The sequence below is a fragment of the Bombina bombina genome, chromosome 3, assembly GCF_027579735.1.
Source record: "Bombina bombina isolate aBomBom1 chromosome 3, aBomBom1.pri, whole genome shotgun sequence".
NCBI classification, from domain to species: Eukaryota; Metazoa; Chordata; class Amphibia; order Anura; family Bombinatoridae; genus Bombina; species Bombina bombina.
In genome coordinates, this window is record NC_069501.1 from 103,624,863 (window position 1) to 103,639,436 (window position 14,574).

Consider the following 14,574-nt stretch of genomic DNA (forward strand, 5'->3'; position numbering starts at 1 on the left):
GCAGATAATCCTTTTTCCAATCCTTCTCGAAGGAAGGATAGACTCTTAGGAATCTTAACCTTGTCCCAAGGGAATCCTGCAGATTCACACCAACAGATATACCAAATTATGTGGTAATTTTTCTGGTTACAGGCTTTCAGGCCTGAACAAGGAGTATTAATAACAGAATCTGAGAACCCTCGCTTTGATAAGATCAAGCGTTCAATCTCCAAGCAGTCAGCTGGAGTGGGTCGAACGGACCTAGAACAAGAAGGTCTCGTCTCAAAGGTAGCTTCCATGGTGGAGCCGATGACATATTCACCAGATCTGCATACCAAGTCCTGCGTGGCCACGCAGGAGCTATCAAAATCACCGACGCCCTCTCCTGATTGATCCTGGCTACCAGCCTGGGGATGAGAGGAAACGGCGGGAACACATAAGCTAGTTTGAAGGTCCAAGGTGCTACTAGTGCATCCACTAGAGCCGCCTTGGGATCCCTGGATCTGTACCCGTAGTAAGGAACTCTGAAGTTCTGACAAGAGGCCATCAGATCCATGTCTGGAATGCCCCACGGTTGAGTGACTTGGGCAAAGATTTCCGGATGGAGTTCCCACTCCCCCGGATGCAATGTCTGACGACTCAGAAAATCCGCTTCCCAATTTTCCACTCCTGGGATGTGGATAGCAGACAGGTGGCAGGAGTGAGACTCCGCCCATAGAATGATTTTGGTCACTTCTTCCATCGCTAGGGAACTCCTTGTTCCCCCCTGATGGTTGATGTATGAACTTGGCCCTCGCTAGCTGAGGCCAAGCTTTGAGAGCATTGAATATCGCTCTCAGTTCCAGAATATTCATCGGTAGAAGAGATTCTACCCGAGACCAAAGACCCTGAGCTTTCAGGGATCCCCAGACCGCGCCCCAGCCCATCAGACTGGCGTCGGTCGTGACAATGACCCACTCTGGTCTGCGGAAGGTCATCCCTTGTGACAGGTTGTCCAGGGACAGCCACCAACGGAATGAGTCTCTGGTCCTCTGATTTACTTGTATCTTCGGAGACAAGTCTGAATAGTCCCCATTCCACTGACTGAGCATGAACAGTTGTAATGGTCTTAGATGAATGCGCACAAAAGGAACTATGTCCATTGCCGCTACCATCAAACCTATCACTTCCATGCACTGCGCTATGGAAGGAAGAGGAACGGAATGAAGTATCCGACAAGAGTCTAGAAGTTTTGTTTTTCTGGCTTCTGTCAGAAAAATCCTCATTTCTAAGGAGTCTATTATAGTTCCCAAGAAGGGAACCCTCGTTGACGGAGATAGAGAACTCTTTTCCACGTTCACTTTCCATCCGTGAGATCTGAGAAAGGCCAGGACAATGTCCGTGTGAGCCTTTACTTGAGGAAGGGACGACGCTCGAATCAGAATGTCGTCCCAGTAAGGTACTACAGCAATGCCCCTTGGTCTTAGCACCGCCAGAAGGGACCCTAGTACCTATGAGAAAATCCTAGGAGCAGTGGCTAATCCGAAAGAAAACGCCACGAACTGAAAATGCTTGTCCAGGAATTCAAACCTTAGGAACCGATGATGTTCCTTGTGGATAGGAATATGTAGATACGCATCCTTGAAATCCACCTTGGTCATGAATTGACCTTCCTGGATGGAAGGAAGAAGTGTTCGAATGGTTTCCATCTTGAACGATGGAACCTTGAGAAACTTGTTCAAGATCTTGAGATCTAAGATTGGTCTGAACGTTCCCTCTTTTTTTGGGAACTATGAACAGATTGGAGTAGAACCCCATCCCTTGTTCTCCTAATGGAACAGGATGAATCACTCCCATTTGTAGCAGGTCTTCTACCCAATGTAAGAATGCCTGTCTTCTTAAGTGGTCTGAAGACAACTGAGACCTGTGGAACCTCCCCCTTGGAGGAAGCCCCTTGAACTCCAGAGAATAACCTTGGGAGACTATTTCTAGCGCCCAAGGATCCAGAACATCTCTTGCCCCAGCCTGAGCGAAGAGAGAGAGTCTGCCCCCCACCAGATCCGGTCCCGGATCGGGGGCCCGCATTTCATGCTGTCTTGGTAGCAGTGGCAGGTTTCCTGGCCTGCTTTCCTTTGTTCCAGCCTTGCATAGGTCTCCAGGCTGGATTGGCTTGAGAAGTATTACCTTCCTGCTTAGAGGACGTAGCCCTTGGGGCTGATCCGTTTCTGCGAAAGGGACGAAACTTAGGTTTATTTTTGGTCTTGAAAAGACCTATCCTGAGGAAGGGCGTGGCCCTTGCCCCCAGTGATATCAGAGATAATCTCTTTCAAGTCAGGGCCAAAGAGTGTTTTCCCCTTGAAAGGAATGTCAAGCAATTTGTTCTTGGAAGACGCATCCTCTGCCCAAGATTTAACCAAAGCGCTCTGCGCCACAATAGCAAACCCAGAATTTTTTTCGCCGCTAACCTAGCCAATTTCAAGGTGGCGTCTAGGGTGAAAGAATTAGCCAATTTAAGAGCACGAATTCTGTCCATAATCTCCTCATAAGAAGAAGAATTACTAATAATCGCCTTTCCTAGCTCATCAAACTAGAAACACGCGGCTGCAGTGACAGGGACAATGCATGCAATTGGTTGTAGAAGGGAACCTTGCTGAACAAACATCTTTAGCAGACCTTCTAATTCTTTATCCATAGGATCTTGGAAAGCACAACTATCTTCTATGGGTATAGTGGCGCGCTTGTGTAGAGTAGAAACCGCCCCCTCGACCTTGGGGACTGTCTGCCATCAGTCCTTTCTGGGGTCGACTATAGGAAAACAATTTTATAAATATGGGGGGAGGTACTAAAGGTATACCGGGCCTGTCCCATTCTTTACTAACAATGTACGCCACCCGCTTGGATATAGGAAAAGCTTCGGGGGGCCCCGGGGCCTCCAAGAACTTTTCCATTTTACATAGTGGTTCTGGAATGACCAGATAATCACAATCATCCAAATTGGATAACACCTCCTTAAGCAGAGCGCGGAGATGTTCCAACTTAAATTTAAAAGCAATCACATCAGGTTCAGCTTGTTGAGAAATGTTTCCTGAATCTGAAATTTCTCCCTCAGACAAAAACATCCCTGGCCCCCTCAGACTGGTGTAGGGGCCCTTCAGAAACCATATCATTAGCGTTCTCATGCTCTACAGAATTTTCTAAAACAGAGCAGTCGCGCTTTCACTGATAAGTGGGCATATTGGCTAAAATGTTTTAGATAGAATTATCCATTACAGCCGTTAAATGTTGCATAGTAAGGAGTATTGGCGCACTAGATGTACTAGGGGCCTCCTGTATGGGCAAGACTGGTGTAGACGAAGGAGGGGATGATGCAGTACCATGCTTACTCCCCTCACTTGAGGAATCATCTTGGGCATCATTTTTACTAAATTTTTTTATGACATAAAATAAATATAGTTAAATGAGAAGGAACCTTGGTTTCCCCACAGTCAGAACACAATCTATCTGGTAGTTCAGACATGTTAAACAGGCATAAACTTGAAAACAAAGCACAAAAAACGTTTTAAAATAAAACCGTTACTGTCACTTTAAATTTTAAACTAAACACACTTTATTACTGCAATTGCGAAAAAGTATGAAGGAATTGTTCAAAATTCACCAAAATTTCACCACAGTGTCTTAAAGCCTTAAAAGTATTGCACACCAAATTTGGAAGCTTTAACCCTTAAAATAACGGAACCGGAGCCGTTTTTATATTTAACCCCTTTACAGTCCCTGGAATCTGCTTTGCTGAGACCCAACCAAGCCCAAAGGGGAATACGATACCAAATGATGCCTTCAGAAAGACTTTTCTATGTATCAGAGCTCCACACACATGCAGCTGCATGCCATGCTGTCCTCAAAAACAAGTGCGCCATACCGGCGCGAAAATGAGGCTCAGACTATGATTAGGGAAAGCCCCTAAAGAATAAGGATTCAAAAACAGTGCCTGCCGATATAATCATATTAAAATACCCAGAATAAATGATTCCTCAAGGCTAAATATGTGTTAATAGTGAATCGATTTAGCCCAGAAAAAGTCTACAGTCTTAATAAGCCCTTGTGAAGCCCTTATTTACTATCTTGATAAACATGGCTTACCGGATCCCATAGGGAAAATGACAGCTTCCAGCATTACATCGTCTTGTTAGAATGTGTCATACCTCAAGCAGTAAGAGACTGCACACTGTTCCCCCAACTGAAGTTAATTGCTCTCAACAGTCCTGTGTGGAACAGCCATGGATTTTAGTTACGGTGCTAAAATCATTTTCCTCATACAAACAGAAATCTTCATCTCTTTTCTGTTTCTGAGTAAATAGTACATACCAGCACTATTTTAAAATAACAAACTCTTGATTGAATAATAAAAACTACAGTTAAACACTAAAAAACTCTAAGCCATCTCCGTGGAGATGTTGCCTGTACAACGGCAAAGAGAATGACTGGGGTAGGCGGAGCCTAGGAGGGATCATGTGACCAGCTTTGCTGGGCTCTTTGCCATTTCCTGTTGGGGAGGAGAATATCCCACAAGTAAGGATGACGCCGTGGACCGGACACACCTATGTTGGAGAAATAGGGAAGAAGTTTGGCGAAAATCTTTAGTTGCCTGCAAGTAGAACTTGAGGGCACGAACTACATCCAGATTGTGTAGAAGACGTTCCTTCTTTGAAGAAGGATTTGGACACAAGGATGGAACAACAATCTCTTGATTGATATTCCTGTTAGTGACTACCTTAGGTAAGAACCCAGGTTTAGTACGCAGAACTACCTTGTCTGAGTGAAAGATCAGATAAGGAGAATCACAATGTAGGGCTGATAACTCAGAGACTCTTCGAGCCGAGGAAATAGCCATTAAAAATAGAACTTTCCAAGATAACAATTTTATATCAATGGAATGAAGGGGTTCAAACGGAACACCCTGTAAAACGTTAAGAACTAAGTTTAAACTCCATGGCGGAGCAACAGTTTTAAACACAGGCTTGATCCTAGCTAAAGCCTGACAAAAAGCCTGGATGTCTGAATTTTCTGACAGACGCCTGTGTAACAAGATGGACAGAGCTGAGATCTGTCCCTTTAATGAGCTAGCCGATAAACCCTTTTCTAAACCTTCTTGTAGAAAAGACAATATCCTAGGAATCCTAACCTTACTCCAGGAGTAATCTTTGGATTCACACCAGTATAGGTATTTACGCCATATTTTATGGTAAATCTTTCTGGTAACAGGCTTCCTAGCCTGTATCAGGGTATCAATAACCGACTCAGAAAAACCACGTTTTGATAAAATCAAGCGTTCAATTTCCAAGCAGTCAGCTTCAGAGAAGTTAGACTTTGATGATTGAATGGACCCTGAATCAGAAGGTCCTGTCTTAGAGGTAGAGACCAAGGCGGACAGGATGACATGTCCACTAGATCTGCATACCAAGTCCTGCGCGGCCATGCAGGCGCTATTAGAATCACTGATGCTCTCTCCTGTTTGATTTTGGCAATCAATCGAGGAAGCAGTGGGAAGGGTGGAAATACATAAGCCATCCTGAAGTTCCAAGGTGCTGTCAAAGCATCTATCAGAACCGCTCCCGGATCCCTGGATCTGTAGCGAGGAAGTTTGGCGTTCTGGCGAGACGCCATGAGATCTATCTCTGGTTTGCCCCAACGTTGAAGAATTTGGGCAAAGACCTCCGGATGAAGTTCCCACTCCCCCGGATGAAGAGTCTGGCGACTCAAGAAATCCGCCTCCCAGTTCTCCACTCCCGGGATGTGGATTGCTGACAGGTGGCAAGAGTGAGACTCTGCCCAGCGAAATATCTTTGATACCTCTATCATTGCTAGGGAGCTTCTTGTCCCTCCTTGATGGTTGATGTAAGCTACAGTCGTGATGTTGTCCGACTGAAACCTGATGAACCCCCGAGTCTTTAACTGGGGCCAAGATAGAAGGGCATTGAGAACTGCTCTCAATTCCAGAATGTTTATTGGCAGGAGACTTTCCTCCTGACTCCATTGTCCCTGAGCCTTCAGAGAATTCCAGACAGCGCCCCAACCTAGAAGGCTGGCGTCTGTTGTTACAATTGTCCAGTCCGGCCTGCTGAACGGCATCCCCCTGGACAGATGTGGCCGAGAAAGCCACCATAGAAGAGAGTTTCTGGTCTCTTGATCCAGATTCAGAGTGGGGGACAAATCTGAGTAATCCCCATTCCACTGACTCAGCATGCACAATTGCAGCGGTCTGAGATGTAGGCGTGCAAAGGGAACGATGTCCATTGCTGCTACCATTAAGCCGATCACCTCCATGCATTGAGCTACTGACGGGAGTTGAATGGAATGAAGGACACGGCATGCATTTAGAAGCTTTGTTAATCTGTCTTCTGTCAGATAAATCCTCATTTCTACAGAATCTATAAGAGTCCCCAAGAATGGAACTCTTGTGAGAGGAAAGAGAGAACTCTTCTTTTCGTTTACTTTCCATCCATGCGACCTTAGAAATGCCAGAACTAACTCTGTATGAGACTTGGCAGTTTGAAAGCTTGAAGCTTGTATCAGAATGTCGTCTAGGTACGGAGCTACCGAAATTCCTCGCGGTCTTAGTACCGCCAGAAGGGCACCCAGAACCTTTGTAAAGATTCTTGGAGCCGTAGCCAATCCGAATGGAAGGGCTACAAACTGGTAATGCCTGTTTAAAAAGGCAAACCTTAGATACCGGTAATGATCTTTGTGAATCGGTATGTGAAGGTAAGCATCCTTTAAATCCACTGTGGTCATGTACTGACCCTCTTGGATCATGGGTAAGATTGTCCGAATAGTTTCCATTTTGAACGATGGAACTCTTAGGAATTTGTTTAGGATCTTTAAATCCAAGATTGGCCTGAAAGTTCCCTCTTTTTTGGGAACCACAAACAGGTTTGAGTAAAACCCTTGTCCTTGTTCCGACCGCGGAACCGGATGGATCACTCCCATTAATAATAGATCTTGTACACAGCGTAGAAACGCGTCCTTCTTTATTTGGTTTGTTGACAACCTTGACAGATGAAATCTCCCTTTTGGGGGAGAGAATTTGAAGTCTAGAAGGTATCCCTGAGATATGATCTCTAGCGCCCAGGGATCCTGGACATCTCTTGCCCAAGCCTGGGCGAAGAGAGAGAGTCTGCCCCCCACTAGATCCGGTCCCGGATCGGGGGCCCTCGGTTCATGCTGTCTTTGAGGCAGCAGCAGGTTTACTGGCCTGCTTGCCCTTGTTCCAGGACTGGTTAGGCTTCCAGCCTTGTCTGTAACGAGCAACAGTTCCTCCCTGTTTTGGTGCAGTGGAGGTTGGCGCTGCTCCTGCTTTGAAATTCCGAAAGGGACGAAAATTAGACTGTCTAGCCTTAGCTTTGGCTTTGTCTTGAGGTAGAGCGTGGCCCTTACCTCCTGTAATGTCAGCAATAATTTCTTTCAAACCGGGCCCAAATAAAGTTTGCCCCTTGAAAGGTATTATTAAGTAATTTGGACTTAGAAGTTACATCAGCCGACCAGGATTTTAGCCACAGCGCCCTGCGTGCCTGAATGGCGAATCCTGAATTCTTAGCCGTAAGTTTGGTTAAATGTACTACGGCCTCCGAAATGAATGAATTAGCTAGTTTAAGGACTCTAAGCCTGTCCGTAATGTCGTCCAGCGTAGCTGAACTAAGGTTCTCTTCTAGAGACTCAATCCAAAATGCTGCCGCAGCCGTGATCGGCGCGATGCATGCAAGGGGTTGTAATATAAAACCTTGTTGAACAAACATTTTCTTAAGGTAACCCTCTAATTTTTTATCCATAGGATCTGAAAAAGCACAGCTATCCTCCACCGGGATAGTGGTACGCTTAGCTAAAGTAGAAACTGCTCCCTCCACCTTAGGGACCGTTTGCCATAAGTCCCGTGTGGTGGCGTCTATTGGAAACATCTTTCTAAATATTGGAGGGGGTGAGAACGGCACACCGGGTCTGTCCCACTCCTTAGTAACAATTTCAGTTAATCTCTTAGGTATAGGAAAAACGTCAGTACTCGCCGGTACCGCAAAGTATTTATCCAACCTACACATTTTCTCTGGTATTGCAACAGCGTTACAATCGTTGAGAGCTGCTAAGACCTCCCCTAGTAATACACGGAGGTTTTCCAATTTAAACTTAAAATTTGAAATATCTGAATCCAATCTGTTTGGATCAGAACCGTCACCTACAGAATGAAGCTCTCCGTCCTCATGCTCTGCAAGCTGTGACGCAGTATCAGACATGGCCCTAGAATTATCAGCGCACTCTGTTCTCACCCCAGAGTGATCACGCTTGCCTCTTAGTTCTGGTAATTTAGCCAAAACTTCAGTCATAACAGTAGCCATATCTTGTAATGTTATCTGTAATGGCTGCCCAGATGTACTAGGCGCCATAATATCACGCACCTCCCGGGCGGGAGATGCAGGTACTGACACGTGAGGCGAGTTAGTCGGCATAACTCTCCCCTCGCTGTTTGGTGAAATTTGTTCAATTTGTACAGATTGGCTTTTATTTAAGGTAGCATCAATACAGCTAGTACATAAATTTCTATTGGGCTCCACCTTGGCATTGGAACAAATGACACAGGTATCTTCCTCTGAATCAGACATGTTTAACACACTAGCAATAAACATGCAACTCGGTTACAATTTTATTTAATAAAAACGTACTGTGCCTCAAAAGCACTAAACGATTAAATGACAGTTGAAATAATGAACTGAAAAACAGTTATAGCATCACTCTTAACAAATAACACAACTTTTTAGCAAAGGTTTGTTCCCATTAGTAAAATAACACTAATTAAATTTTAAACATAAAAATTACAGAGCAACGTTTTAAATCACAGTCACTATTAAATCTCACAGCTCTGCTGAGAGAATCTACTTCCCTTCAAAGAAGTTTGAAGACCCCTGAGTTCTGTCAGAGATGAACCGGATCATGCAGAAAATATAAGTGTAACTGACTGAAAATTTTTTGATGCGTAGCAAAGAGCGCCAAAAAACGGCCCCTCCCCCTCACACACAGCAGTGAGAGAGAAACGAAACTGTCATAATCAAAACAAGCAAACTGCCAAGTGGAAAAATAATGCCCAAATATTTATTCACTCAGTACCTCAGAAATGCAAACGATTCTACATTCCAGCAAAAACGTTTAACATGAATTAAATACCTATTAAAAGGTTTAATGTACTTTTACAGAGTAATTCCGGTGAAATACCATCCCCAGAATACTGAAGTGTAGAGTATACATACATGTCATTATATCGGTATAGCAGGATTTTCTCATCAATTCCATTCAGAAAATAAAAACTGCTACATACCTCAATGCAGATTCAACTGCCCGCTGTCCCCTGATCTGAAGCTTTTACCTCCCTCAGATGGCCGAGAAACAGCAATATGATCTTAACTACTCCGGTTAAAATCATAATAAAAAACTCTGGTAGATTCTTCTTCAAACTCTGCCAGAGAAGTAATAACACGCTCCGGTGCCATTGTAAAACAACAAACTCTTGATTGAAGTTATACAAACTAAGTATAATCACCATAGTCCTCTCACACCTCCTATCTAGTCTTTGGGTGCAAGAGAATGACTGGAGGTGACGTAGAGGGGAGGAGCTATATAGCAACTCTGCTGGGTGAATCCTCTTGCACTTCCTGTAGGGGAGCAGATAATATCCCAGAAGTAATGATGACCCGTGGACTGATCACACATAACAGAAGAAATATATATTTATATATATATATATATATATATATATATATACATATACACAAACACACACACACACACATATATATATCTGTATGTCTGTACATGTGTGTATGTGTTTGTACATGTATGGATATATATGTGTGTATGGATGAGTGTGTGTGTATAAATATATCTGTATGTGTGTATATAGGTGTCTGTACGTGTATGGATATATTTTGTGCATGTATCTATATCGGTGTGCATATATTTTTTGTGCGTGTCTAATAAGTTATCATGATTATCCCCATATGTACAAGCATATTTACAAAATCTGTACTCAGTGTACCTCCAGATTGTCAGCAGGTAATATGCATCATTAAAACCCCCCTAAACTACAAATAAATATGCCAACATAAATGTGCTGCAGCATAATAAAATCTGAGTTATGTGCCTTTAAGCAATCTTTTGTTATGTTAGCTTGATCAAACCTAAATATAAACCTTGCTACTGTTTCTTCTAGAGGAATTAGAAATCTTGAGGTTTCAAAGCTAGAAAAAAAAGAGTTATTAATGCTTAAAATTGTGTAGATGTTTCTCATGGAGATTAACTGTGAAATAACTAGCTATGGAAAAGCAAGTGTCTGTGTGTGTGTGTGTGTGTGTGTGTGTGTGTGTGTGCGAGAGTGTATATGTGTGTGCGTGAGAGTGTATATATGTGTGTGTGTGTGTGTGTGTGTGTGTGTGTGTAGGAGACTGTGCCTGTGTATCAAAATCATGTTTTTTTGAGGAGGGGGCTTCATAGATTCTTGCACCAGGGCCCTAAGGTTTCTAGTTACGCCTCTGCCTCCTCTCATGCTAGACTGCAAGACTTCTCTCATGTCAGACTTTCTCCTAATCTGTCCTCCCTTAAACGCTCCCTAAAGACATTTTTGTTCAGGGAACTAAGTAACTAATGAATTCCACTTGCCTAATAATTGCCCTCACAAAACATCATTGTCACCTTTTGAAGTCCCCTACTCCTGTTTCTTACCCTTCTACTCTTCTAGATTGTAATTTCCAATGGTTATAGGGCTCTCAATTCCTCCAGAATTTGATTCATTTTGTCCTGTCTCTTAAAAATATTGTATCATTGTATCTTTTCTACCGATGGTCAGCGCTGCAGAATTTGCTGCCGCTTTATAAATAAATAATAATGATAATAATGTTTAAAATCAAATAAGAGGAGTGTAGGTACAGACATTATATTCCTTACGCTGTCTACACTCCTCTTATTTGATATTAAACGTGAAATAATTGTAACTTCCTGAACGTGACATCCTTTCCAAGCATTTTTACTGCATGAATTAAACACGCAACTTTGGGTGTTGGTAAAAGCAACTTTCTCTCTTATATATTCGTGATTTTCAAAAAGATTTTTTATACGTTTCTAAATGGACCATCTGATGAGGTTTAAATTAAATTAGGAGTCAGTAGTTTAACACAGTTATATACAATGAACTGCTATTTATACACACTAAAAAGTAAGCTATACACAAACTACTAAATTCATTTTTAAGAATTCTATTTTTTGAAAGGCGGCAGAATAACTCATTAAGTTAACTTACCTAATCTTTAAAGACTCATTTTCATACTGCTTTACTAGTTCATCCAAGTTTTTGCAGATTTGCACAATAAATGGCACTACTGTGAGCCCCAATGATTTTCCAAAATAAGGCAAGGATGACGTAACCAGGGCAACCCAGGGAGGGTGCATCCCATAACCATACTCTGGACGAAGAGCACACACAACAGCAGAAACAAACAAACCCTGGGATGTTATCGCATGTGACTGAACGTACTGCATAGCATTGATAGACTTCTGAAAGTTGAGAGCTCGCTGCCATTCCTTAGACAGCTCTGCTTGGATGTCTTGCTCATCATGTAACTGCCTGAGATGATGCTCTAAATGAATTAACACCTGAAGGAGCTTTAGAAGCTCTATCTGCAGAGGATGCTCACTCCATATTTGGTCTTGACCAAAGTTAATAACACTCTCTTCAAACAAGTCATCATCAACATCTTTATTGCCACAAGATAAAACCATCTCATACTTTTTTTTGCTTGTGTACATAGAAGCAGACAACGACAGGAGCACAAACTCTTGGACTTTACATCTCTCTAGCAAGCCGTGTATAAACTCAACATTTTTCCCCTCGGATGATTTGGCTGTCATGGCTAGTTGTGACATCATTCGTATTAGGACTTCAACACTTTTCACTTGGACATCCCTGTTGCCAAGAACATCTTTGTGAGTAACTTTAAGATAGCATGGGTAATAGGACCTCAGAAAGCTCAGACAGAGGTATGTTAGAAGTTCTATCAATAAAGAATGAGGACACATTGACGGTGACTGTGTTTGAAGTTTGCCATAAAAACTTTGTCCAACAAGGGCTTCCTGGTGGCGTGCCAGAAGGTTATATATCAAGTTTAGGTGAGCTGTAGAGCTGGTGTCCATACTAGTGCTAGCCACAGCCTCAATAAACTCTTTCGGGTTTGTTTTTAGAATTGCTTCTAACACTGAAAAAGCATACAAAACACGTTTTGAATCATAAGGCTGCAGGTACAACAGGATATGTTTAAACAGAGCCTCTATCATCTCTTCCCTTTCCTTCTGCTGCTTTAAGAGCCTTGTGCTTCTTATTGCCTGAAGTTCTAAATCTGCTTCATCATCGCTTGAAAGTGATTCTGACGTCTGAGTAACATCAGATTCAGTGCGTACCAAATTTAATAATGTGATCTGTCGGGGAGCATCTAGACAGGGTATATTTAATTGTCCAGTTTGCATCAAACTTCCTTTTCTTTCTAAACTGTCCCCACCATTTTGCTCATTACTAATATCAAAAGAGCTAGGAGAGAATGACGATGTATTTTCACTCTCATTGTGTCCAGTACTGGTGTCAGCTGACTCTGTATGTTCACTGTCTTCTTCTCCATAAAGTTTTTGCTTTGTGAAGTTGGTAGAATGATTTTCAACCAACTCGTTTGTCATCTTCTCAGGATCTTTCTCTACTTCAGCCCAAATGGCCTCTCTGTCCACAGTGTTAAACTGAGGAATGCTTTCTTCTGAACCACTTTCAGGAAAATCAGAAATTCCAGGTGAATCTTTAAAATAAGTTCTTTTCTTTGCTAACCAAAAACTGAATTCTTCTGAAAGAAAAAACAAAACATTGAACATAGGTCCTAAAATTAGTAAACTTCTACAACAGGCTTACTTGTATGACATTTTTTATGTCTCCATATTATACCCGGATAAAGGGGGTACTTCCTGAGTTAACAAATAGTATGGATTCTGGGTGATTTGTAAGAAATATAAATAGAAACTTGTTAAATGTGTTTCTTTTAAGAATAAGGAAATGTAAAGGAACAATATACTGTATTGATTAATTGCTAGATGCATGGAGTCTGGTGGAAGTTTTCTACTCTGCTAGATTGTTCTCATAGGATCCTCCTTTCCCTCTCCATCGCTGTAACACATCATCTTCAAATCAGAACACCCTCTATAAACTATATGATTAAGATATTGCTCACTGTTAAAACAGAGCTCTCTCATTTCTTCAAGCGTTCACATTCTATGATTAAACACAACTCAAATATGACAGTTTTAATCACTTACTAACGACAATGGGCTAAAAAAATAATATATAAATAGGAGGGAAGATTGGACTAGGACCAGACCAATAGGGATGATGAGGAACACAGGGGACGCTGGTCCTGCAACTGGAAAGGACTGAAGACAAACAACCACATTGTAACAGAGATTAAGTGATTTTTTTATTTTTATTTTGTGGGCCTATAGAAACTTAAGGAGGATCCATAGATGTTAGAGGGCAATTATTTAAATATTTGGAGGGTATTGAAGTTGGAGGACATGTAGGAGGCCCCAAGCTATGAGTCGGCAGGAATTTTAGGAACAACTGCAGTGGGAGGGTTTATGGCTAGGGATAATTATGGTGGTGGTGGTGGGGGGGGGGATTACAAATTGCACATTGGTTGCAAGTGGATCCAGTATGGTAAGCTTATTGAGATAAAATGGCAGGGTTATGGTAAGTGGAGGTTGCAGTTAGAGTTAGTGCTGGTTTCAGCTGGAGTTTGAAGCTTACCATTATGACCAATCATGCAGAGCTTCTATCAGAGTGCAAATAGCCCTTAATATCAGGGACTTAGTGGCAAAAATAGTGTCAGTACAAAAAGTCTGCAGTCCCTTGTGTAGAATTTAGACATCTTTCTGTCTCACTATTGACTATGGATTCTTAATGTGAGTCTTGATCATACAAGTCTTTTCAGGAACTGCAGATGTCTACAGAAGTACATTTCTCAGAAGTTTCAAGTTCTCTTGTTTACAACATAATAAACTGCAGGGAGGTATGTTGACTCACTAAAGCAGTCATGGAACACAGTGCTCTGTAGAACATAGAATGTAAAAGATTGTTTATTTCTTGACACGGTGAGTCCACGGCCCTCCTCTGTTTTCAGACAGTTTTTTTTATAAACCTCAGGCACCTCTGCACCTTGCGTTATTTCCTTTATCTCCTTTTCCTTCTGTCGAATGACTGGGGGTTGTGGGAAGGGAAGTGATACTTAACAGCTTTGCTGTTGTGCTCTTTGCCTCCTCCTGCTGGCCAGGAGTGATATTCCCAAAAGTAATTGATGATCCGTGGACTCACCGTGTCAAGAAATAAATACATTTATCAGGTAAGCATAAATTTTGTTTTCTTTCTTAAGACAAGGTGAGTCCACGGATCATCAATTACTGTTGGGAATCAATACCAAAGCTAGAGGACACAGATGATATGGGAGGGCAAGACAGGTGACCTAAACAGAAGGCACCACTGCTTGCACAACCTTTCTCCCA

The 14,574-nt window shown here is 42.3% G+C and overlaps 1 protein-coding gene across 1 annotated transcript in view; it reads right to left on the reverse strand.

The window, feature by feature from the left end:
• DOP1B (DOP1 leucine zipper like protein B) overlaps nt 1–14,574 on the reverse strand; it is a 593,629-nt gene that overhangs the window by 261,667 nt on the left and 317,388 nt on the right. The window contains exon 19 of the mRNA XM_053705165.1: nt 11,288–12,869. Within this exon, the coding sequence (XP_053561140.1) occupies nt 11,288–12,869 (1,582 nt within the window). The remainder of the gene's footprint in view (nt 1–11,287; nt 12,870–14,574) is intronic.